The sequence below is a fragment of the Ictalurus furcatus genome, chromosome 18 (assembly GCF_023375685.1).
Source record: "Ictalurus furcatus strain D&B chromosome 18, Billie_1.0, whole genome shotgun sequence".
Taxonomy (NCBI): domain Eukaryota; kingdom Metazoa; phylum Chordata; class Actinopteri; order Siluriformes; family Ictaluridae; genus Ictalurus; species Ictalurus furcatus.
The window spans coordinates 18,792,120-18,817,348 of NC_071272.1; the positions used below are offsets into that span (position 1 = coordinate 18,792,120).

At 39.5% G+C, this 25,229-nt stretch overlaps 1 protein-coding gene across 4 annotated transcripts; it reads right to left on the bottom strand.

Annotated features, from left to right (window-relative positions):
* Window positions 1-13,492, bottom strand: lhfpl2a (LHFPL tetraspan subfamily member 2a). 4 transcript variants are annotated; one of them, XM_053648251.1, is made up of 5 exons: window positions 13,381-13,492; window positions 8,814-8,927; window positions 7,461-7,615; window positions 6,922-7,348; window positions 1-2,194 (listed from the first exon to the last, which is right to left on the bottom strand). In XM_053648251.1, exons 4-5 carry the CDS (start codon window positions 7,313-7,315, stop codon window positions 1,938-1,940), a joined length of 651 nt encoding a protein of 216 aa, XP_053504226.1. In that variant the 5' UTR covers window positions 7,316-7,348; window positions 7,461-7,615; window positions 8,814-8,927; window positions 13,381-13,492; the 3' UTR covers window positions 1-1,937. The 4 variants fall into 4 exon arrangements, with proteins under 4 accessions (XP_053504226.1, XP_053504223.1, XP_053504225.1 ...); XM_053648248.1 differs by having other exon boundaries at window positions 6,922-7,615; XM_053648250.1 differs by having other exon boundaries at window positions 6,922-7,615; window positions 8,814-8,932.
* Window positions 13,493-25,229: the final 11,737 nt, after the last annotated feature.

Here is a 25,229-nt window from a genome sequence, read left to right on the forward strand (position 1 = left end):
GTTACTGTTGTAGTGAGCTGTGATTGATTATTCAGGTGTTGTAGTGAGCTGTGATTGATTACTCTGTGTTGTACTGAGCTGTGATTGATTATTCAGGTGTTGTAGTGAGCTGTGATTGATTATTCAGGTGTTGTACTGAGCTGTGATTGATTATTCAGGTGTTGTAGTGAGCTGTGATTGATTACTCAGTGTTGTAGTGAGCTGTGATTGATTATTCAGGTGTTGTAGTGAGCTGTGATTGATTATTCGGGTGTTGTAGTGAGCTGTGATTGATTACTCGGGGGTTGTACTGAGCTGTGATTGATTACTCGGGGGTTGATTACTCGGGTGTTGTAGTAAGCTGTGATTGATTATTCAGGTGTTGTAGTAAGCTGTGATTGATTACTCTGGGTTGTACTGAACTGTGATTGATTACTCTGGGTTGTACTGAACTGTGATTGATTACTCTGTGTTGTACTGAGCTGTGATTGGTTGAGTGACTGTTATCATGGCAGGTTTATAGTGTATGTGAATCAGAAACAAGTTGATTTAAGTCTCATTCTGTCTATCTCACACTTTGTCTCTCTCTCTCTCTCTCGCTCTCTCTCTCTCTTTCATGCACACACATCCAGTGCTGGGAATAAAAATAAAACCGTAAAATCTGGAAGCAATCTTTCTGTCCCTTTCTTCTCTCACTTTTTCCTTGTCTCTCTCTCTCGCCTGTCTCTCTCTCTGTCTCTCTCAGCAGGACAGAAGGATCTGTTTTTCTCCTTTGTGTAGTGTGTTTCTGTCATTGTTCTGTTGCTATGAGTCTCTGTTCACACTGATTGACACAGGATGTGAGTCACACACACACACACACACACACACACACACACGGGGATTAGAGAAGGTGATGTCATGCAGAGTGGTGATCAGTCTTTGGCTCAAGATCTATAAGGACACACACACACACACACAGACACACACACACACACACACACACACACACACACACACACACACACACGTCTTTGGGTTTTACTGGAAGTCTAAAGGGAAAAACAGGCAGAGAGAACCAGCAAAGTTCAGTCAGGTTTATTTATTTGGCAAAGAGCAGTGATTATGTGGCTGGTGATTATTCTCTCTCTCTCTCTCTCTCTCTCTCTCTCTCACACACACACACACACACACACACTCAATGGATGTATAAGAACAAATTACTTTAGGGCTTTTCCTGTCGCACAACGATCGCTCTTCCTCTTGCTTTTTGTCCTGAGACTATGAGGAAGTAAATAAGGAAACGGAAAGGATATGGGAAAATATGAAGAAAATGGAGAGAGGAAGGAAAATATGAGAATAATAAGAGGTAAAGGAAAAGGGCTGAGCAGAAAAAGAAAGAAAAAGTTAAGGAGGAAGAGTCTTGTTAAAATACCACAGAAGAGTCTTAACAAAGGTCTTGGCTCCTTTGGTCCACTCATCCGAAGTCAGTTTCACCTGTGCAGGTCTACTTGTGTTTTACAACCAGGAACTGATCCAGGAACAGCGGGAGTAAACTTCCTGCTTCCTGGTTAAACATGTGCAGAACTTCGACCCGTAACAGGAAGTGACAGTGGTTTAGTGGTTTCAGCACCTTCATCACTGAGATGTTTCCTCCTCCTCCTCCTCCTCCTCCTCATCATCATCATTATGTACAGTATATACACACTTATTTACAAATTCATTCTTCATTTCAGTGAGCAGAAAAAACAAATCTAAGCAACAAACCAAAAACAATACAACAAATGAACGCGTAAAGGCAAAGGACATGAAGAGAAAAATGACGGAGGAGGATTTTCTCCAACGTTAGAACACAATAAGAGCAGAGTTTTAGTAGTGAGATGAAATTAAAGTGGTTTTGTTCTCTTGTCATTAGATTGCTGTCACGCTGCTGTTAATGTGCCTGACATCAGGGCCTCTGTTTCTCCTGTGGGTCTCTCTCAGAGGAGGCAGATGAGGTTTTTGCCCTGTTGGATCTCCTCCTGGACTTTGTCGCTGGATGTGGCGATCTCGGCTTGCGCGCTGAACACGGCGCTGATGAAGCTGAGCACAGTGCCGAGCAGTGCTGTGTAAAAAGCCCAGCCCACTGAGCACAGCGCCGGGTTATACGCCGACGAGTTCACACCACAGTACTGCTTCACCTTCTCACTGCCCCACCCTGCGGCGTACAACAACTGGCCCAGGATCAGGAACAGACCTGCGAGCACAGGAACACACACACACACACACACACACACACAGAGAGAGAGAGAGAGAGAGAGAGAGAGAGAGGAAACAGTTACAAATGAGACTTCAGCAGATGAAAAACAGACTGTCTCACTCTCTCCCTGTCTCTCTTTCCCTCACTCTCCCTGACTCTCTCTCCCCTTCTCTCTCTCTCTCTCTCTCTCTCTCTGTTTCAGATGAGGAAATGAAAACTGGGTCATAAATTCTTTCCACATGTTGCCCAACCGCTGCTGACTGATAGGAGGCATGGTTTCAATTCACACACACACACACACACACACACACACACACACACACACACTACTGTGTACAGAGACAGGATGAGTCATAATTATTTAAGAGTCACAAAAGAAGAAATAAACGTGAGATTTTAATGACGACACTCATCTCACACTCATGATCACCCTCATCATCTTCATCATTCTCAACACCATCATCACCATGAGACTCAAAGTGCTGTGCATGTCACATAGCTGCATAAACCTGAACAATCAGTCACAGCTTAGAGCTGCACCCCGAAAATTCTGCTGTAGAACTCTCCGTGTGTGTGTGTGTGTGTGCGTGTTTGTGATTACATGTGTATGTGTGTGTGATTATTTGTCGGTGAGATTATCTTTGTATGTGTGCATGTGTGATTGTCTCTGTGTGAGTGATTATCTTTGTGGGAGTAACTGTGTGTCTCTGTGATGATCTGTGTGTGAATCTGTGTGAATGTGTGTGTGTGTGTGTGTGTGTGCGTGCACAGAATGATGTCACCACTGGGCTATCTGTTCCTGTAGGATCATTGAGTTAAATGGCATGATAGGATTTTCCTACAAATGACACAAATGTTTAATGAAAATGTAAACTCGGTTTCCATCAACTTAATGAAGAGCAGCATGATGACATCATTAAGACAGAAACGGCCAATCACATTAGGGTAGTGTCCCAGACTCAGGAAAATCTATGACCTCTTACATATGCACACACACACACACTGATTGTATCCCCACCCACACTAAAGGAAATAAAACCCCTCACACCGACTTTTTCAGAAATCATTTCACTTTCTTTTAATGTTCATATTAAACACATTAAACACACTTTCACCTAAAAAAAACCCCTGAGACACCTATCTACAAGTGTTCCTTACAGACTGTCTAAAGAACCATTAAGGTTCTCACCCACACCAGACCCCAAAAGAACATCACCCTCACACCTAAACACCTTCACCAGCTCTCTGTTCATTTCCTCTCAGCTGCTCACACACTCTGATCTTCTGACACTCGTCTGCTCTCTTGATTTCAATTCAGGGCTTTTGATACTCTAGAACAGTACTTCTCAAGTGGCTTTACTTCAGGACGCACACTGTATGACCCAACACTACACTACAGTTGTTTATCATATAGAAGTTAACTAAGAAATGCATATTGCATACTAATACTGTTATTAATACTATACTAATAATGATTATCCATTTCATAAGCAGGAGAAAGTTGGATAATAATCATTTACTACTTATGATATCAGGAAATATATCAACGTACATAGTGAGTTGTTAAGGTTGTACCTCATAAAAATTTACAATGGAAAATATCAGTTTATTAAATGCAATGCACATGCTTAATAAAGCGATAAAGGAATTATTCACATGACATTAATGTGAAAATTTGGCCTGTATATAAAGGTATTCACGTAATCCTGAGTGAAGTGCAATTTACCTAGCCTAACAAATAAAACAAACACAGACCCAGATATCCAAACATCCATCCATCCATCCGTTTTCCAAACCGCTTAGGTTTAGTTTGCATTATGGCAGTAAACAATAGAAAAGAGTGAACGCTTCCTGGAGGGTCTTTAATCTGAAGAAAAAGAGTGTGTGAAATATGCCTTTTCCCACAGGATATAGTGGGATCTTTCTTAACATGTCAGTGTAGACGGGATACACTTCTACTACCTGGGATTATTTCTACTGCTTATTTTATAGAAGGTAAAATATGGCGTAATTGTTCCCTATGCATGTACTGTGTGTAGCCCGTATAGAATTACTTGATATGACGGATTCAGACAGGAATAAAATCTCCGAGATACTGTGAAGATTATGATGATGAAGATTACCCAAATTACCCACTTTATCTCTCTTTTAAAAAAAAAAAAAAATCTGTTTAATATCTCATTCTCATATTCACATGCACTCTTATTATTATTTATTTTTAGTCAACCTGTTTTATTTGTTTTCTAAAATGACAAAAAATAAAATACAAAGAAATGTTTTGTATGTGTTCCTCGGCAATAATAAATAACTAAATGTGTTTCTAAAAAAAAATTCTATGCTTTCATAAACGATATGAAATTCTATTATTTATTCTATTATTGTTGTTATTATTAACTTGTTTTATGGAACTGTGTGGAAAATGGATATTTACAGTATGTTTAGCGAGTGGATGAAATCATGACCGAATCGCACCAGAACACTGCATATTGAAACTGTTCCACTGGGACTCATGGACACACTAGCACTTTAGTGCAGAGGAAACCTTGAGAAGGTTTCCATATCAGTCACCATGTTGGAAAGGGCTACACAGCCTAATGTGAGACTCGATGGTTCCCAGAATGCAATGCACACCTCAGTGGAATGGACTAAATGTGAAAAGACAGGTTATCATCCCTGTCCAGTCAGAATATTCTGGAACGAACACCAAGATAAGCTCAGCTTTTCATGTGTGTGTGTGAGATAGTGATAGAGAGAGAGAGCGCGCGCGCGAGAGAGAGAAAATCCCGAATGGAAATGACACAAGAGTAAAAATATTGTGACTCACTTTGAATCGGAATGAAGTTAAAGAGCTTTGGGCTTGACCTCTGACCTCTATGAGGTCATTGTTTGTGAATCCCACACACACATGCGTGCGCACAGACACACTCAGGGGAGCAGTGTAGTTTAGTTTAGTAGCTGGCGCTTTATTGCAGTGGTAAATGTTTAAACAGCAGGAAGGTCTGACGTGACATCACCCTGCTTACAGTATAATGTATAAACCTGACTGTCTGTCTGTCTGTCTGTCTGTCTGTCATTTGCAGACACTTTGTAAAAGCAGCTGAAATGTAAGACAATATCTTAATCAAAGACTACTTATCTCGATTACTAGTATATTTTATGGATAAAATTTTGAATGAATTGAAAGTGAGCTGTAAGTGTAGCAGATGAGTGTTTGGTCAGCTTATCCTTCAAACTGAGACTGCATCAAAACAACAAAAACACGGGCATTATTTTATCAATTCAACAACGCAGAACAGTGAATTAAACGTGCAATAAAATAGCCTACATCCTGCGCACGTTTTACTGCACACATTTTATGATTTCAGACCTTAATTTAGTATATAGTGTGATATAAATATAAATGTTCTGGATCAGGTGCTATATTATAAGCTGTCAGATGATGAGGGCAGAAGCCATATTGTTAAATTAAACCAAATTTACAGTGGTGGTTTCGATTAATCAGTTCGTACAGGATTTCGTGGAGATTTTTTGTGATTGTTGCAGCGAAAGATGCTTGATTTTGCCTTTTTTAAAAAATTTGCAGTGCAATTTGTGGACTTTGTGTGTGTGTGTGTGTGTGTGTGTGTGTGTGTGTGTGTGTGTGTTTGTTGTTGTTGAAAAGTAGTTGAATTGGCGAAATTGCAATTGCTCGAAATTGTTTCGCACGGTCTTTCACAGTGATGTTTGTTGGTGAATGAGACTTTTTAGCTGTACTCATGTTCGACGCGCGTGAATGGAAGTCTTGAATATACTCTTTACCTGGCTGCAATCACAATAACTGCAATGTCTATGTATGGTATAAGCTAATCTGCTGTAAACTATGTCATAGGATGTTATGTTTACATTTACAGCATTTTTTAAAATTCTATTCTATTCCTTTTTTGTACTGCCTGTTATATCTGACACTTTCACACTAGTACTGTGGACTGGTCAGTACTACACGGTCACTTACCGTGCCCATTGTCCCATTTTAGTAGCATTGTACGGTCTTGTGGTGTTTGCACTTGCACTTCATGTAGAAATGTCTAGATCTTATTTAGTTCTGTGTCATCTCATGTAGTTAGTGTGTTGTTTTATGTTGCACCATGGTCCTGGAGGAATGTTGTTTCATTTCACTGTGTACTGTACTAGCTGTATATGGTTGAAATGACAATAAAAGCCACTTGACTTGACTTGACTATTTATGCAGTAATACTGTATATAGGTGATGCACTAAAGTCCTTAAAGATTTATTTCAATCCTTGCCATCTTTTCAATCATATGGTATATCCTTACATCATATTTATTTATTTTTTATACATTCTTCCTTTGTAGATTGTCTCTTGCTTTGATGTTACATTGTATGGCAGCAAAGAAATATGGTATTTGGTTTTTTCGGTCCACAATGTCTGTCCTTGATTTTTTGTGGTGTTTTTTTTCAGCTTCTTTTACTTAAGAAACATCTGGCAAACTTAAGCATGAACTACATGCAGGTGATTTATCTAGAATACTCTGAATGGTGAATCCAGAGCACCCTGTTTCCCTGAACATCACTGAACATTTTCCAGGTCAACATGGAACCCAGTGGGCAACTCCCCCCAGTGACCTGCCCTCTACTTGACAGAGTTTTTAATCCCCTGGGTGTATAGAATGTGTAGTTGTGTGTGTGTGTGTGTGTGTTCGCGCGTACGTGATTGTTTGTGTACCTGCGATGCCCTGCAGTAGTCCACACACATTGAAGATGCTCTTCCTCATGATGCTCTGGAAACAGATGGTGAAAATGGAAGTGAAGGCCACGGCGCTGAGCAGCAGGATTCCCGTCGCCAGAAAAATGGCTGCCGCCTTCCAGAATCCGCTCGCGATCTCACTGAATGTCAGTGCGTAAGGGCCACACATGACTCTGCCAACAAACACACACCGCCCAAAAAGCCCCAGTGTGGGGCGGTAGGCCTCACTGGTTGCCTCAGAGGCAGAGTCAGGTACACGTGGGAACCCCACGAGCCAATCAGTGCTAAGGAAAGCGATGAGCTCACTGAAGGCCGCGGCGATACTGAGGAGTGTCCAGAGCATGGAGCGGCACGTCACAATCACATGACACATGATGATGTCGGACGGAGGGATGTATGGGGAAGCCTGAGTGAAAAAGTGTGCAAAGCTTGTATGGGGAGGCGGAGAAAAACAAGGAAGTGCAGCAGAAAAAGTGGAGAGTGAACCAGCCACTCCAGGTGGTGTCTCAAATCACAACCTTTTATGATTCCTGTCGCCCTCTTTGTCTTCGTCCCTACAGATATAATAATTCTGTCGTTCTTCTCGCTGTCTGTCTCTTTTTTCCTTCTTCAGTCTCTCCTCTTTTTCTCCTACATCCTACTAAGGAAGCGAGATCATGGCCGTCTGTCTCTCCTACACAAACACACAGATACAGAAGGTCAGGTTAGGTTTGGTTTAAACAAACACTGTCTCGTTATTTTTGCAGGAAAGTTTCATGAGTCACTTTTGAGTCTAAAAGTGAAAATGAAATGACACCGACTTAGACCACTAATGTGGCTGAATAATAACTACATAGGATGGATGGAAGGCTTTAGTGGTTCCTATTAAACACTAACGACTGGAGGCAGCGACTGATGGACCCTTCATTCTACACTCCTTTAACACAGGTGGAGTTTCAGTACAGACCACATTGGCATTACGGTCAGTAACGGTGAACTGTGACTGTGCGCCATGACACCATCAGTGTGCACCACTCACAGTGACATCATTTAATTAGCTACTTAAATAATGTTTGATAACGCTAGCTGAGAGGAAACCATCGGCTGTAACTTTCGTCTCGTTCTAATATATACTACATGCCTTTGTAGGGTGTAGGGCACAGCCATGAGCACCTCATGCACAGCTCGGTGTAGTGATAGATACAGACAGAAAAAGAAATACACACTAATAATCAAGTATGTAACACACACACACACACACACTTGCAGCATGTGTGTGTGTGTGTGTGTGTGTGTGTAATTTAATTCCCTCCTACAGTGAGCACTGGTCTGTCTGCAGCTGATAACAGTGTTTATGTTTGCCTCCAGAACACACACACAAACACACACACACACACACACACACACACACACACACACACACTGTTAAGAGATTAACAGTCTCAGGTTTCTTCTAAACCTCTGTAATCTCTTTAAATCAGAACCACAAAAACATGTCATCCATCATCTATCATTCATTATCCCTCTTTCGCTTCTTCTACTCCCTCTTTTAGTGTAGAGGTGGTGTGTGACAGGGTGTGTGTTGGTGTGTCTTAGTGTACTGTTGGTGTGTTTTTGTTTATAGTTGCTGTTTGAGTGCAATGTTAGTGTGTGCTTGTGTATAGTTGCTGTTTGAGTTCAGTGTTAGTGTGTTTTTTGTATAGTTGCTATTTGAGTTCAGTGTTGGTCTCTGTAAGCATAGTGTTAGTGTATGTTAATGCATTGTCAGTGTGTGTTAGTGTGTGTAGTTTAGTGTCGGTGTGTGTTACTGTTGGTATGTGTTAGTGTAGTGTTAGTATGTGTTAGTGAGGTGTTGCTGTGCATTAGTGTAGTGTAGTGCTGAGGTTAAGGACCTTCTTCTCTTTCTCCTCTGTCTATCTCTTCTTTTCCTTTTCCTCTATCTTCTGTTTTTGCTTTTATTTCTTCACCTCTTTTCCTATCTATGTGCAGGTCAGTGTGTGTCAGATCTGCACTGGGATGGAAGAAATGCAAAACAGAGAAAAGATATAATTAAACGCGTGCACACACACACACACACACACACACACACACGGAGGGAGAGAGAGAGAGAGAGAGCACTGTAGATTATAGGGTTCTTATGCAGGAAGGGTGGAAATCAGCTCTGTGAGTGTGTGTGTGTGTGTGTGTGTGTGTGTGTGTGTGTGTGTGTGTGTGTATTCTGAAGGACAGCGGAGAGTGTTCTGGTGTTTTCTCAGCTGGGGCAGAAGAGGCTGTACAGAATTTAGAACTTTATCAGAAGTGTCTACAGCACCTGCAGTGTGTGCGTGTGTGTGTGTGTGTGTGTGTGTGATTAAGTGAATGATGGATAGACACCAACACATTATCTATCCATTCTTATATCCATTTTTCTATTCATCCATCCATCATTTTCCCATCTACACATCCTCATCTTTATCCTGCATCTCAATCCATCCATCATCTATCCATCCATTAGTAAGTGTATGTGTTGTGCTGATTCCCACGGCTGCAGCTATGCACTGTGTGTGTGTGTGTATATACAGTGTGTGTGTGTGTGTGTGTGTGTGTGTGTGTGTGTGTGTACAATTGTACACATGCTCAGCTTCATATATATCAGACCGGTGCTTATTGTGCTCCCTGGATTTCCTTGTAACATAAACACAAATAATAGTCACACACACACACACGCACGCACGCACGCACACACACACACACACACACACACACACACACACTATCGATTGGATTATTTTGTTACTCAGAATCACTCTGCTCCTGTATTAAATCAGATGCCTTAGGTGTGCCAAAACTTTAGAAATTTACATAGTTTAGATCTGTAAATCAAGACTGATCCCTGGTGTCTGATTAAATGTGCTAGTAAATCATGTACCAAATTTTAATGCAGTGTGTTTAAACATTTATATATTTCTTTTACGAAGCTTGATATTGACTGTGATGCAAAGGATAAACCACACACACACACACACACACACACACACACACACACACACACACACACACACAAACACAGGAAGTCACACAGTTATAGGAAACTATAACAATACAGTCAGCCTGGATACACTGCACACAAACTGCAGGAGGGCTGAGGACAGGGGAGTAGGACCAATGCACAGCTTTGGGGATTCAGTAAACAGCTCAGAGAGAGAGAGAGAGTTGAGAGAGATCAACACCTGGTTTCATCAATGTTCATAACACAAACTTATCTTCTTATGTGATGATTTTGCAAGTTGTTTTATTACACATGAACTCTGTACTGGCCCCACCCCACTGCACTCTAGAGATTCTCACTGGCCCCACCCCCTCAGCACCCTGGAGATTTACTTAGTTTAGGTCTGAATATACTGTATTAAGTGTACTAAGCTGCAGATTCACTAATGTACAGATTCAATAAGTTAATGATTCATTCATGTACAGATTCACTGATGTGTATACATTTACTAATGCACAGATTCACTGATGTGCAGATTCAATAAGGTACAGATTCGCTAATCTGCAGATTTACTAATGTACAGATTCACTAATGTATACATTCACTAATGAACATATTCACTAATGTATACATAAACTAATGCACAGATTCACTAATGTATACATTCACTAATGAACATATTCACTAATGTATACATAAACTAATGCACAGATTCACTAATGTACAGATTCACTAATGTATACATTCACTAATGTATACATTCACTAATGAACAGATTCACTAATGTATACATTCGCTAATGTACAGATTCACTGATGTACACATTCACTTACGTACAGATTCAGTAATGAACAGATTCACTAATGTACTGATTCACTAATGTACAGATTCACAAATGTACAGATTTACTAATGAACAGATTCACTAATGTATACATTTACTAATGAACAGATTCACTAATGAACAGATTTACTAATGAACAGATTCACTAATGTACAGATTTACTAATGAACAGATTCACTAATGTATACATTTACTAATGTACAGATTCAGTAATGAACAGATTCACTAATGCACAGATTTACTAATGAACAGATTCACTAATGTACAGATTCACTAATGTACAGATTTATTAATAAACAGATTCACTAATGTATACATTTACTAATGTACAGATTCACTAATGTATACATTTACTAATGTACAGATCCACTAATGAACAGATTCACTAATGAACAGATTCACTAATGTACACATTCACTAATGAACAGATTCACTAATGTATACATTTACTAATGAACAGATTCACTAATGTACAGATTTACTAATGAACAGATTCACTAATGTATACATTTACTAATGTACAGATCCACTAATGAACAGATTCACTAATGAACAGATTCACTAATGTACACATTCACTAATGAACAGATTCACTAATGTATACATTTACTAATGAACAGATTCACTAATGTACAGATTTACTATTGAACAGATTCACTAATGTACAGATTTATTAATGTACACATTCACTAATACATATTTCATCACTGCATTTATGTAGCATATCATCAAATACTACACATTACACCCTTAAATACAACAATACATCCTAATATACTACACCACACACTGAAATACTACATTGCATCTTAAATTACTACACTACACCCTAAAATACTACAGTACATCCTACAATACTACACCACACACCTGAAATACCACACTACATTCTTAAATACCATGCTACACCCTAAAATACGTCTTTGCACCCTAAAATGTTATCCTTAAAATGCTACAGTAAGTTGCATCCTACAATACTACACCACACACTGAAATACTACACTGCACATTAAATGCTACAGTATATTCTAGAATACTAACTACCATCTACAATACTACACTACACCCTAAAGTACTACACTACATCCCAAAAAACTCCATTTCATCGTGAAATGCTGCACTACATTGTAATATACTACACTACATCCTAAAATGCTATACTGCATCCTAAAATACTGCACTACATCCTAAAATATTACAGTACACAATAATATATTTACATTTACATTTATTCATTCAGCAGATGCTTTTATCCAAAGCAACCACCAAATGAGGAAATACAACCAAAGCGATACAATACAAGCAGTGCTACCATGCAAGATTTATAATTGAGTTCTAGAGAAGCAAAGAGTGCAGAGTAGAGGTGTAAGAGCCAGAGTAAGTTTTTTTTTTTTTTTTTTTTTAAATAACGTGGGGTTGGCATGTTAATAAACACTACACTACCCCTAATTTACTACATTGCATCCTAAAATACTACAATATACCCTAAAGTATTACACTACACACTGAAATACTACACAACATCATAAAAAACTACATCTGCACACTACTGTAGAACATTACCATATCACACTACATCCTACTATAACAGTACTACAAACTACTATAGCACACTACAAACTAGAAGAAGAAGAAGCCTTTATTTGTTACATATATATTACAGCACAGTGAAATAATTTTCTTCGCATATCCCACTATTATAGTTATGTATTGTACACTACTATAGTGCACTACACACTACAGTAACACACTAGACAATGTCATTACTATAACACACTACACAATCACACTACACACGGTTATAACACACTACACAACCACAACAGACACTACTATAACACACTGCAAACTATACACTACTATAGTGCACTACACACTACACAATCACACTACACACTACTATAACACACTACACAACCACAACAGACACTATTATAGCACACTGCAAACTATTATAGTTATATATAATACACTACTATAGTGCACTACACAATCACACTACACAATCACAAAAGACACTACTATGGCACATTGCAAACTACTATAGTTATATATAATACACTACTATAGTGCACTACACAATCACACTACACAATCACAAAAGACACTACTATGGCACATTAAAAACTACTATAGTTATATATTCTATACTACTATAGTGCACTACACAATCACACTACACAATCACAAAAGACACTACTATGGCACATTAAAAACTACTATAGTTATATATTCTATACTACTATAGTGCACTACGCACTAAATAACGCACTACTATAACACACTACACACTACTTAATAACACTACACACTATTATTGCATACTACAACCTACTGCAATACACAAAAGCAATACGCACTACACAATCACATTACACACTACTATGGCCCATGACACAATGACACTACACTACTATAACACACGACACAATCACACTAACACACTATACAGAGCTAAGATCCTTCAATGGGCTTCGTGCACTGAACGCCAAAACATAAATCAAACAATATGAAATGAAATCAAAGTCAAACCAAACACCAAAGAAGATCCAGTGAAATCAAACATCAAAGAAGATCCAGTGAAATCAAACATCAAAGAGGATCAACATGAAAGTAGTTGATCAAATTCCCTGATTTATTAGTCTGACCTGTTCAGTGTGTGCTTTCTGTGTCCATATCCAAGTCACGACCACACGGCTCCCTCACACAAACTGACTGAGAAAATCCCCCACTGCACTGTCTACTCCCCGGACTCCACCCCCTCCACGTCACCAAGGCAACCCCCATACCAGACCCCACCCCCACGTCCATCAAGTCCTACAGTGTTAGCAGGAAAGTCCATTCTTCAGATCTGAACACAGGCTACACACAGACCAGAAGTTTCTCTCTCCCTGTCTCACTCTCCCTGTCTCTCTCTCTCTCTCTCTCTCTCTCTGTTTAAAGTGATCAGTGGGCTGTGTCTTAATCCTTGGTCCCAATTCTATCGGCTTTGTTTCAAATCCTTTCACACTGACCTAAGGTCAACCAGGAAACGACAGCTGGATTTGGAGACCTATGTGTGTGAGTGTGTGTGTGTGTGTGTGTGTGTGTGTGTGTGTGTGTGTGTGTGTGTGTTTTGTATCAGTTCTACCTGCAGATACACTCACACACAAATTACAAATGCAGCCACTCATGAAGTTTCCATGCTGTCATGACTGGCTGCTTAACAGGGAAAATACAAAGAGAACAGACACACACACACACACACACACACACACACACACACACACCAGACTGCCTGCTGTGAGTGTGTGAAAGTTACAGGCTCGCTAAAGTAGATCACTGCTGATTCTTAAACACTTAAAATCTTTAACGGTCTTTAAACAGCTCCACGCCAAAACTCCACGTTTACACTCAAACCCACCAAGAGTCATGTTTTACTGTTAAACCTGTTGTCACTGTATTAAATAAAGAATTTACTTAAACATTGAACAAAATACATTAGAAATAAAATAAGGGCTTTAGAAAAATAAGGTATTAAAGAATAAAGCATTAAAATGAAAGGTATTTAATAGCTACAAGTGCAAAAAAAAGAAAGAATCCTCAACATGATAGACATGATTGTGACTCTTCTGACCCTCCACCCTGATTAACCCCCTGTTACCCCCTCTACCTCAAACCCACCCTGGGGGAGATGTGATGGCAGTGATCAAAGCATAAAAGTGTCAATTATGCACAATAATAGCAGCTCTGTGTGATAGAGTCGGTATCTTCTTACAGCAGTGTGAACTGAAACAATGTGGGGGAGGGACACAGACACACACACACACACACACACACACACACACACACACAGAGAGAGAACAAAATACTACTTATTTATACCCCTCTCATATCTAGTGTCTGGTGTTCCCTCTGTTATTGAGGTGTGTGGTGTCATCATGCCAAGATCTAAAGAGTTCTGTAAGGTCTTCAGAAAAAAGGGTATGGATGAGTTGGGCAAGGGATTAAAAAATATCTCGAAATTATTTGAAATACATCATTCCACTGTAAGGAAAATAACCTGCAAATGGCACAGATCTCAAACAAGTGCCAGTTTGTCCAGGACTGGCCGTCCCAGCAATTTCGGCCCAAGAGCAGATCGTCTGATGCAAAAAGAAGTCTCCAAGAACCCCCTAATTTTATCACAGGATCTGCTTGTAAGTCATGCAATTGTTGGTGTCAAAGTGTGTGCTTCTACAATCAGAAAGAGATCGCATACATTTGACCTGCATGGAAGGCGTGGCAGGAAAAAGCCTTTGCAAGACTACAGTTTGCCAATGAGCATATAGGCAAAGACCAGGCCTTTTGGAATAAAATGGGCAGTGCATGAAAGAAAGCCCTCAAACATCTTGCAACTGAAAGAATATTGCATGGAAGAGTGGTCAAAAATTCCTGCAAGCCTGGTGGACAATTATGCAAAACATCTACAAGAAGTTATTTCTGCTAAAGGGGGCAAAACTAGCTTCTGAGGCCAAGGGTGTACTTACTTTTTCCACAAAGGAATATCACATCTTTTGATATTTCTGTTGAATAAATGATTGAATAAGCGAATTTTCAACTTCATTAATAAGCACTGTTTCACAGATGATCAAATATTCGCTTGTCCAAATATTTGAAAAAAGCCAACAGTTTCCATGGGGTGTACTTATTTTTTTACATGACTATATATATATATATATGTGTGTATATATGTGTGTGTATATATATGTATGTATATATATATATATATATATATACACACAGTGTAAATACCAACACATGTATACACGTACACATACACGCAGATATTCTCTGATCTCCCACTGGTGTTGTGTAGACAAATAGAGAAGATTTGTCATACACTGTGGGAATTAAATATCTCCACTAATATTGGCACCCTTGGTAAATATGAGCAAAGAATGGTGTAAAAATGTTCTTTATTGTTTAACCTTTTGATCTTTTGTTTAAAAAAATCACAAAAATCCTATGCTCTCATGGATATCAAACAATTACTAACAAAACACAGGTTTACAAAAAAAATGCCTGTTGAGGTCAGAGAATACATGGCAAGGAATCTGAGAACATTCCTCCATACAGAATCTCTCCAGAGCCTTTAAACTCTGGTGGACTCTCCTCTTCAGTTCACCCCACAGGTTTTCCATGGGTTTGAAGTCAGGGGACTGGGATGGTCATGGCAGGACCTTGATTTTGTGGTCAGTAAACCATTCTTGTGTTGATTTTGATGTATGTTTTGGATCATTGTCCTGCTGGAAGATCCGACCACAGCCCATTTGAAGCTTTCTGGCAGAGGCAGTCAGGTTTTCATTTAATATCTGTTGATATTTGATAGAGTCCATGATGCCATGTATCCTAACAAAATGTCCAGGTCCTCTGGCAAAAAAACAGCCCCAAAACATTAAAGAGCCACCACCATATTTAACCGTGGGCATGAGGTACTTTTCCATATGGCTACCTCTCTGGGTGTGCCAAAACCTCCTCTGGTGTTTATTGCCAAGAAAGCTCTATTTTGGTTTCATCTGACCATAGAACCCGATCCCATTTGAAGTTCCAGTAGTGTCTGGCAAACTGAAGATGTTTGAGTTTGTTTTTGGATGAGAGTAGAGGCTTTTTTCTTGAAACCCTTCCAAACAACTTGTGGTGATGGAGGTGACTTCAGATTGTAGTTCTGGAGACTTTCTGATGCCAAGATGCAACTAACTTCTGAAATTCTCCAGCTATGATCCTTGGAGATTTTTAAGCCACATGAACCTGTGGTGGAAATGGGCATTTTCAATGCTTGTGCTATTTTCTTATAGCCACTTCCTATTTTGTGAAGTTCAACAACCTTTTGTCAACAACTATATTCCTTTGTCTAACCCACTGTTATGAATGACTAAAGGAATTTGACCTATGTGTTACCTCATATTTATACCCCTGTAAAACAGGAAGTCATGGTTGAACGATTTCCTGTTCCTAGTCACCCAAGTGTGCTAAATTAATATAAAATATCAATGGGAATATACTTCAAATATATTTTTCTCATGTGAATTCATAGGGCTGCCAATAATTGTTGCACACCTATACCTGAGAAAGATTTTTTTTTTTTTGGAAATTGTGTTGAGAGCAGAGTATTTTTAAACAAAAAAAAAACAATAAAGACAATTTTTCACAGCGTTCTTTGCTCATATTTATCAAGGGTGCCAATATTAGTGGAGATCACTGTAAGTGCTGCCCCTGGTATGAGGTGACATCCCCATATTCTGGGGTCTTGTAAAATTTTTACATATTGTAATATACATAAAGGAACATGCCTTCTTTTTTTAAGTCAGAGGTGATCAGGATAAGAGATAACAGGGTAAAAAAATGTTTTTCACGATATTTCTAATGACATTTTAACAAAACAACATCTGACATCACAACATGAACTGAATTCCCTGCTCATAACTGTCAAAAACCTTTGATTTGATTGGCTGATTGACACTGGAGTGTGATGTTACACACAGAGTTCCTCTTTGAAAACACATACAGATAATTAGCACAATAATTACACCTCCACAAGAGGAAGCTGAGTGAAGCCACTTCCTGTTCCTGTGCTGGTATTTTTCTTTGGACTATTAAATTTTGAAGGTGGAGCTTGTCATACTAACAATAAGACTACTAATGTCATATTAGGAGTCGCTGATGAGTGAAACAGAAGCTACACAGGATGACTGACCCTCCTACTGCAGGACACAGGACTGTACCATCACCCACACACCCCTGTGTCTAAGATGGTACAGTTTGGTGTTTCAGTGATAAACTTTAAATGACCTCAGTGATATCACTATAATTATTTTCATATCTGTGCAGCTGTTAATGATAATAACAACCTCAGTGTGTGTGTGTGTATGTGTGTATGTGTGTGTGTGTGTGTGCGTGTGTGTGTGTAGCTTCCATGAGAAGCGTTGCTCGGCCACCCACCTTGAGCAGAAGGGACGTGTTTTGTGTGTGTGTGTGTGTGTGTGTGTGTGTGTGTGTGAGAGAGAGAGAGAGAGAGAGAGAGGGACTGTCTTTTTTAACTTATAAAAGTGGAAACTCAGGATTACATCACACACACACACACACACACACACACACACACACACACACAGGCCTTAATCATATTCAAAGACAAATACATGTGTTTGGGACAGACGTATAATACACACACACACACACAGACACACACACACACACCCATGCACAGATTAAATGAGAAACAGCAGAGGTATTACAGTGTGCAGGAAGGACACACAGATGTTTCCAGAGGTTCAGAGGACACACACACACACACACACACACACACACACACACACACACAGACCCAAGTGGGGGTGTTTTAAAACAGTAGGAGGAGTTTAGCTGTCCATCAAACAAGGGGAAAATAAAACATAGTAATGAGTGAATGTGTGTGTTTTGATGTCTGTTTAAATAAGTCGAAGACATTTCCGTTTCTCCCGTGGCCTCTGAAGAAGAGGAGACACAAACAAACGTTTAATTTAAAAAACACATTCCAGGGCTTCTGAGTAGAGCAATTGAAAAGTGGTTGCCTTATAATTGTGAGATCGTGAGCTCAAATCCCAGTGATGCCACAGCATACTGTGGGTTGGAGTCTAGAGCCTGACTGTGTTCTCTGGGTGGAAGGGATGGTGTACTGTCTCTCCCTTGTCAATCACAGCTGCATTAGCCAATCATGCAATTTCCCTCAGGTCCAATAAAGAAAATTGTTAGAGCCATCATAGCCTATGGTGTTCACACTCATTCATTAACATCCACAGGAGCCTGACAGACTCTCCTTGATCTATACTAACACCAGCACCAACAACACTGGATTGGACTGATATTACGGAGGAATCCGACATGTCTCCCCTACGCTGGTCATTCTATGTCTCACTCATTCCTCAAGAACCTTACAGTCAATGACAAAATAATGCTATTATTAATTTATTCTATGCTACAGCTAAATCTAAGACTAACCATAACCTCAGAAACTTAAAGGAAACCTTTTGGATATATATTTTTTTTAATTCTTGATTCTTATTTATTAATGTTATTTTTGTAGTTAACATAGAAACCATGGGGATGCAGGACGTGTGGCTTACATTTAACCAAACATCTAATTATGGCTTTTTATTCCACCTTTCATGAGATGCCAAGTCAGCACCCCTCCCTCTCTCATTCCCTCCCTCATTCCTTCCCTCGTTCCCTCCATCTGTCCATGTCTCCTCTGAACAGAAACAGCACCATAACAGAGATTTCTGTCCTGATACACTGTTAGGAGCTGACAGCAAACGTTGTAATATTGTAATGTAATGTCAGCGAATGTGCCGTGATGTTCCCCATCGTCTCGTTACGTTAATAAATGTCCCTTCGGTACGGTGGCCTGTGAGTGCAAAACGCATTAGCTAACTTAAGTTAATTAATACAACTTATTAACTAATTAATGCAATGACAAACCCATAAACACAACATTATCTGAAAACAGAAAAGTCCTTATTGAACATCACATGCTTGTTGTCTGCAGTGTGTGTCAGTTTGAGGGAAAGTGGAAAACGGAGAGCTGGAGGATGTTTAAAGAAAGAGGAAATATAAGCTTAAATGAAGCAAGTGATATTTTTATTAATGCTCATTTTTTACCGGTGGTACCCTTATAAAGAAGTATACTTCAAGTTCATTTTATTAAGTAAACTTAAGTAAGTTCAAGTATATTTTCCAAGTATACTTTATGTCGTAAGTATACTAATATCAATGTACTTGTAAGTGTACTATTTCAATACTTCTTGGGACTAAATCGGCCCACTTTTTAGTTTATAAAAGTATACTTTTTAACTGTACTTTAAGTGTAACAGTAGTAAACATTGACTACACAGCTAGTATACTGTGAACTATACTACAAGTGAACTTATAGGTATACTGTTAGTTTACTAGTTTTACACATCTCGCCCACTTTTTAATTCATAAAAGCAATCTCCCGGTAAATTATACTCCCAGTAAACTACTAGTTTAACAGTTTTTATACTGTAAGTATACTTGTAAGTTGTAACTTAACATCATACTTATAGTTTGCTATTTATTTATTATTTTTGCACTTTAAGTATACTACTAGGTTTCTATATAGGTATTCATTTTTATACTTGAAATTTACCTTTAACTGTACTTTAAGTAGACTTAGTTACTCCTATGTACACTACCAGTGGACTACACATATAAAAATTCCCATACTGAGGATTAAGAACATATCTTTTTTCTTTATAAATAAAACTTTGTTATGCAAAAATATAACAGCATAACAATGACAAGTCAAATTGACATCCCAGTTCAAAAGAAAACAATCACTTAGTATGAATAACACCTTCAATAAAGTGTTAATATGCTGTTGTTTTAGATATGCTTCAACTTTGCGACTTTGAGCATTAAGTCACTGAAAATTCATCTAAAGGAAGCAGGGCTATTCAGAAGAAATCATTCCTCCTCACTATAGTAACATAAATAACTTCTCATTAAACTGTTTTTGCTAGGCTGACTAGATAGCAGATTCTTTCTTTGTGATAGTCTTTTTTTGTGATACACCGTGTCCAATCAGCAACGCGCATGTGATGGTTAATAAGGACCTCCTGTTTCCATTTTGAGTTCAAGTTTATGTGTTTCTGTACTTTAGGTTTATTTGGTTTGTTGTTTCATTTTCTGAGTTACTGTTGTGTTTTCTGAGTTGCTGTTGCATTTTTGGGGTCTTAATGCATTTTGCGCTTCTGTCCTATTAGAGCTGCTACAATATGAACACTGTCTAGCTGTCTTTCACCAAGTAACTGACTTAACCTCCTTTTGTCTGTTCATCACAAAGTGAAATTCACACACACACACACACACACACACACACACACGTCACTTTCACACAGTATCATTTTCCAGCAGTTGGTAGTAAACTATAGTCAGTTTAATTTAGGGATAAACATTTACATATAGCTGGTTAGCTAAGAGTGTCATTAGATATTGCAGATTTATCGAGTTAAAGTAACACTGTTGAAAAAAAACTATATAAACCATAACAGAAATTCTAATGGTTTCCACTACAAATACCACTACAAACCATCAGGTAACCATTAAAAGCATTACCATTATTGGTACTTAATGGTTTCCATTAGACATAACATGCCACCAATAGAAGGCAACAAATTACCAATAAAGACCCACAGGGACCGTTATAGTTTCCATTAAAACCAATACAATTCCCATTATAACCATTAAAACCATTAAAAATTCTATGAGGGTTTCTATTGTGTTTTTCAGCAAGGAATTTCTGTACTTCAGTATTTATAGAATAACATACACTAGTTACAGATTTTCACAATTTCTTACGCACATCTATGGAAACAGTCTATCATTGCCCCAAAAGCTTGAACATGTTTGGCAGAAGCATACACACATGAATCAAATCCTCATTTATTCATTTATCTTCATACAGAAAATTAAATGTAGAGTGAAATGTGTTTAGAGTTTTGTACATTAGAGGTGAACTTTGAGTACTGAGAAACGTGTGTCAGGGTAAGTATGTAAAATGGTAACAATTAGTGAATCTTGAAAAGTGAATCTTTTGCATTGATCTCCGAGTGTAGCGTGTGTTGTGTGTGAGTAAATGTCTCCGTGCAGCAGGTTCACATGTAATTAGTACGGTGTACTGTTTTTAGCGATGTACCGTTACAGCCCTGATTTTATGATTCACCAGCTGCTGACCACAAACTGCTTTATTCTCTTATTTATAACATCTTATACAAACTAAGTGATGATCTCAGTTTGGAAAATATACTGACCACAAACAGCTGTTAGTGAGAGAGAGAGAGAGAGAGAGAGAGAGAGACAGAGAGACAGAGAGAGAGAGGGGGAGAAAGTCAGAAAGAGAGAGGGAGTCAGAGAGAGAGAGTCAGAAATAGAGAGGGAGTCAGAGAGAGAGAGAGTCAGAGAGAGAGAGGGAGTTAGAGAGAGAGAGAGTCAGAAAGAGAGAGGGAGTCAGAGAGAGAGAGAGAGTCAGAAAGAGAGAGAGAGAGTCAGATAGAGAGAGAGAGTCAGAAAGAGAGAGAGAGTCAGAGAGAGTGGGAGGGGAGGTCAGAGAGAAAGTGAGAGAGAGAGGGGAGAGAGTCAGAGAGAGAGGGAGAAAGAGAGGGGTAGAGAGTCAGAGAGAGAGAGAGTCAGAAAGAGAATGAGTCAGACAGAGAGAGAGTCAGAGAGAGTGAGAGAGAGGGGGGAGAGTCAGAGAGACAGGGAGAGAGAGGGGGAGAGAGTTAGAGAGAGAGGGAGAAAGAGGGGTAGAGAGTCAGAGAGAGAGAGAGTCAGAAAGAGAATGAGTCAGATAGAGAGAGAGTCAGAGAGAGTGGGAAAGAGAGAGAGGGGGAGAGAGTTAGAGAGAGAGGGAGAGAGAGAGGGGGAGAGAGTCAGAGTGAGAGGGAGAAAGATAGGGGAGAGAGTCAGAGAGAGAGAGAGTCAGAGAGAGAGGGAGAAAGAGAGGGGAGAGAGTCAGAGAGAGAGTCAGAGACAGAGAAAGTCAGAGAGAGAGAGAGAGAGAGTCAGAGAGAGTGGGAAAGAGAGGGGGAGTCAGAGAGAAAGGGGGGAGAGAGTCAGAGAGAGAGAGAGTCAAAGAGAGAGGGAGAGAGTCAGAGAGATGAGGAGAGAGTCAGAGAGAGAGGGAGAGTCAGAGAGAGAGGGAGAGAGTCAGAGAGAGAGGCAGAGAGTCATAGAGAGAGGGAGTGAGTCAGAAAGAGAGAGAGAGTCAGAAAGAGAGGGAAAGAGTCAGAAAGAGAAAGAGTGTCAGATAGAGAGAGAGTGTCAGAAAGAGAGAGAGTGTCAGATAGAGAGAGAGTGTCACATAGAGAGAGAGAGTCAGAAAGAGAGAGAGAGTCAGAAAGAGAGAGAGTGTCAGATAGAGAGAGAGTGTCAGAAAGAGAGGGAAAGGGTCAGAAAGAGAGAGAGAGTCAGAAAGAGAGAGAGTGTCAGATAGAGAGAGAGTGTCAGAAAGAGAGGGAAAGGGTCAGAAAGAGAGAGAGAGTCAGAAAGAGAGGGAGTGTCAGATAGAGAGAGAGTGTCAGAAAGAGAGGGAAAGAGTTCAGTGATAAGCCACAAGCAAGATTTGAACTGAGATTTTCTTATTTCTATGCAAAATAGGCATGACATGGTAAAGCAACAAATCCAAATGATTGGCTCAAGAGATTCCTCTGGTGGGTGTAGGTAACTAGTATAGTTACAGTTACTTCCTTTGCTAATGAAACTAGTCCGAAGCCTAGCACATAAAATGTAAATCAAACAACCAATTTTCACACTGATTAGTGCATAATTAATGTTTAACTAGTTCGTTTTAGAAGTTATACTGTGTATAAGTACTACCATTTCCCAGTGGAAATAAAAAAAAACAACCCACTGCACCAGCCACACCCACAAGCAACAACACAACAACAACAGCGGTTATTGCACGCCCACAAGCGACTAATTCTAGCCTAATAATGTGAACATAGGCTTAGTGTTCTGGTCCTGTAATACACTTCTCAGTGTGACTGCTGTAGAAGAGACTCTATTGACCACCTTGAGGACATGTGACTATAAAACACCATCAATTAATCAGTAAATAATGACCGCCCATACAAATATAAACCCAAATATACAGTAAATACATAAATAAATAGCGACTGAAATGATGAAGGAAATAATCGGTAAATAATCATTAGTCATAGTCATAGTAATGATTCAATAATGATGCTGACGTAATTAAATAATGAAGACAGTTTTAAAGAAACACATGGTGACATGTATTCCGTTACTCCCCAAGCCTGCTCGTGAAGGGCAGTTGCAGTTGCAGTAGGAGAATGCAAAATGCACTTTCAGAACAAAAGGAGAAAAGAATGAGACCCCCACTTCACTCCACCCTCCCCCACATCATCTCTCCAACCCCCACCCCTCACCCGAACTGCCCCTCACCCACCATCACCCCTCTCCCCTGCCACGAGTTTCCTCTTTGCTCGGACATGCGACTGAACTGCTGCACACACGCTCACACATCACACACACACACACACACACACACGCTTAATTAGCTCACAGTAAATTCACGCATGCTGGAGTGAACATGTCTAACGCATGTCTATAATGGGTTTATAACTGATCTGATAAAGTGAGAAGACTGATACTCACCGTCTCTCTCTCCCTCTCTCTCCCCCTGTCTCAGTTTGTCTTTCGTCCCTCGGTATGACGTCGCAGGCTGAGATTTTATCCTGAAAATGTTAGCTCAGTGTGGAAAGATGAGTGTATCTGGAATCAGAGCAGCTGCTTTGGAACAACTGTCTCTCTCCATCTGTCTGTCTCCATTTGTGTGTCTCTCTCTCTGTCCTGGAGTCATTTCACTGAGGTTTCACTCTCCCTTTGTCTATGTCTCTCTCTGTCTTTCGCTCTTTAAATGTTAGTATAATAAGTAAATGTGTACAGATTCTTTTTCTATATGCAGTATATGGACACACACACCGTTATATGTAAATAATCAGACTCACATAGGTTCAAGGTTCTTTACTGTATTGGACAAATACATATTACATACATGTGACGTAATGGAGTGAAATGTTTTTCCTTAGTTACTCGTCCCACAGTGCAATAACAAACAGACCAACAACAACTAAGGATACACACACATGATAAAATAGAATGCAGTAAAATAATAAAATGCAGTAGATGTAATAAAATATAATAGACTGTAGGATAAATATAATCCTTCACAGTCCTAATGGACTGTAGGGAATATGATGTGGAAAAAAATGGAATACAATAGAATATGATGTGTGGGAGCAGTTATACAGAGTTTATCTGTAAAGTGTAATCATTTATTATTTTCCCTTCTCTATAGTGCAAGTTGTTTTGTGTATGTGTGTTGTGTGTGAGGTAGGAATATGCCTGAGGGTAGAAACTTCTCCTGAGTTCTTCTCCATGTTGGTCCTCAGGATCCAGTAGTGTTTGCCTGATGGGAGCAGCAGTTCAGTTTCCCAGTGTCCCTTTTACTTCAGTGTGTGTAGTATAGTTATCAGGTTTTGCACTATGAGCGATGAGGCTACTAATGGAAGCCTTCAGTTTAGCATGGTGCATTGTATCCATCCATCCACTAGACATACCACATATCCTAGGGTCACAAGGGAGCCTGGAGACTATCTCCTACCCCAGGGAACTCTTGGCAGAAGGCCTGGGTGCCAAGGGTGCCAACATATTACAGGACACAATCACACACACATTCACACACTATGGACAATTTGTAAATACCAATCAACCTACAATGCATGTCATTGGATTAGGGGAGGAAACGGGGCTACCCAGAGGTACCCCCAACTCCAGAGGTGCGAGGCAAAAACATGCTAACCACTAAGTCACCGTGCCTCCTGGTGAACTATATCTGTATGGGTAAATCATCACATATTCACCTTTACAACATGCCGTATGAGTAACATTTGGAGTAAAG

Excerpts from the sequence above, each read along its gene's own strand:
- lhfpl2a (XM_053648249.1), bottom strand. The coding sequence starts at position 7,315 with ATGTGTCATGTGATTGTGACGTGCCGCTCCATGCTCTGGACACTCCTC. Across the intron at positions 2,195-6,921 it reads ACTACTGCAGGGCATCGCAG|GTCTGTTCCTGATCCTGGGC; the intron begins GTACACAAACAA and ends CTGTGCTCGCAG.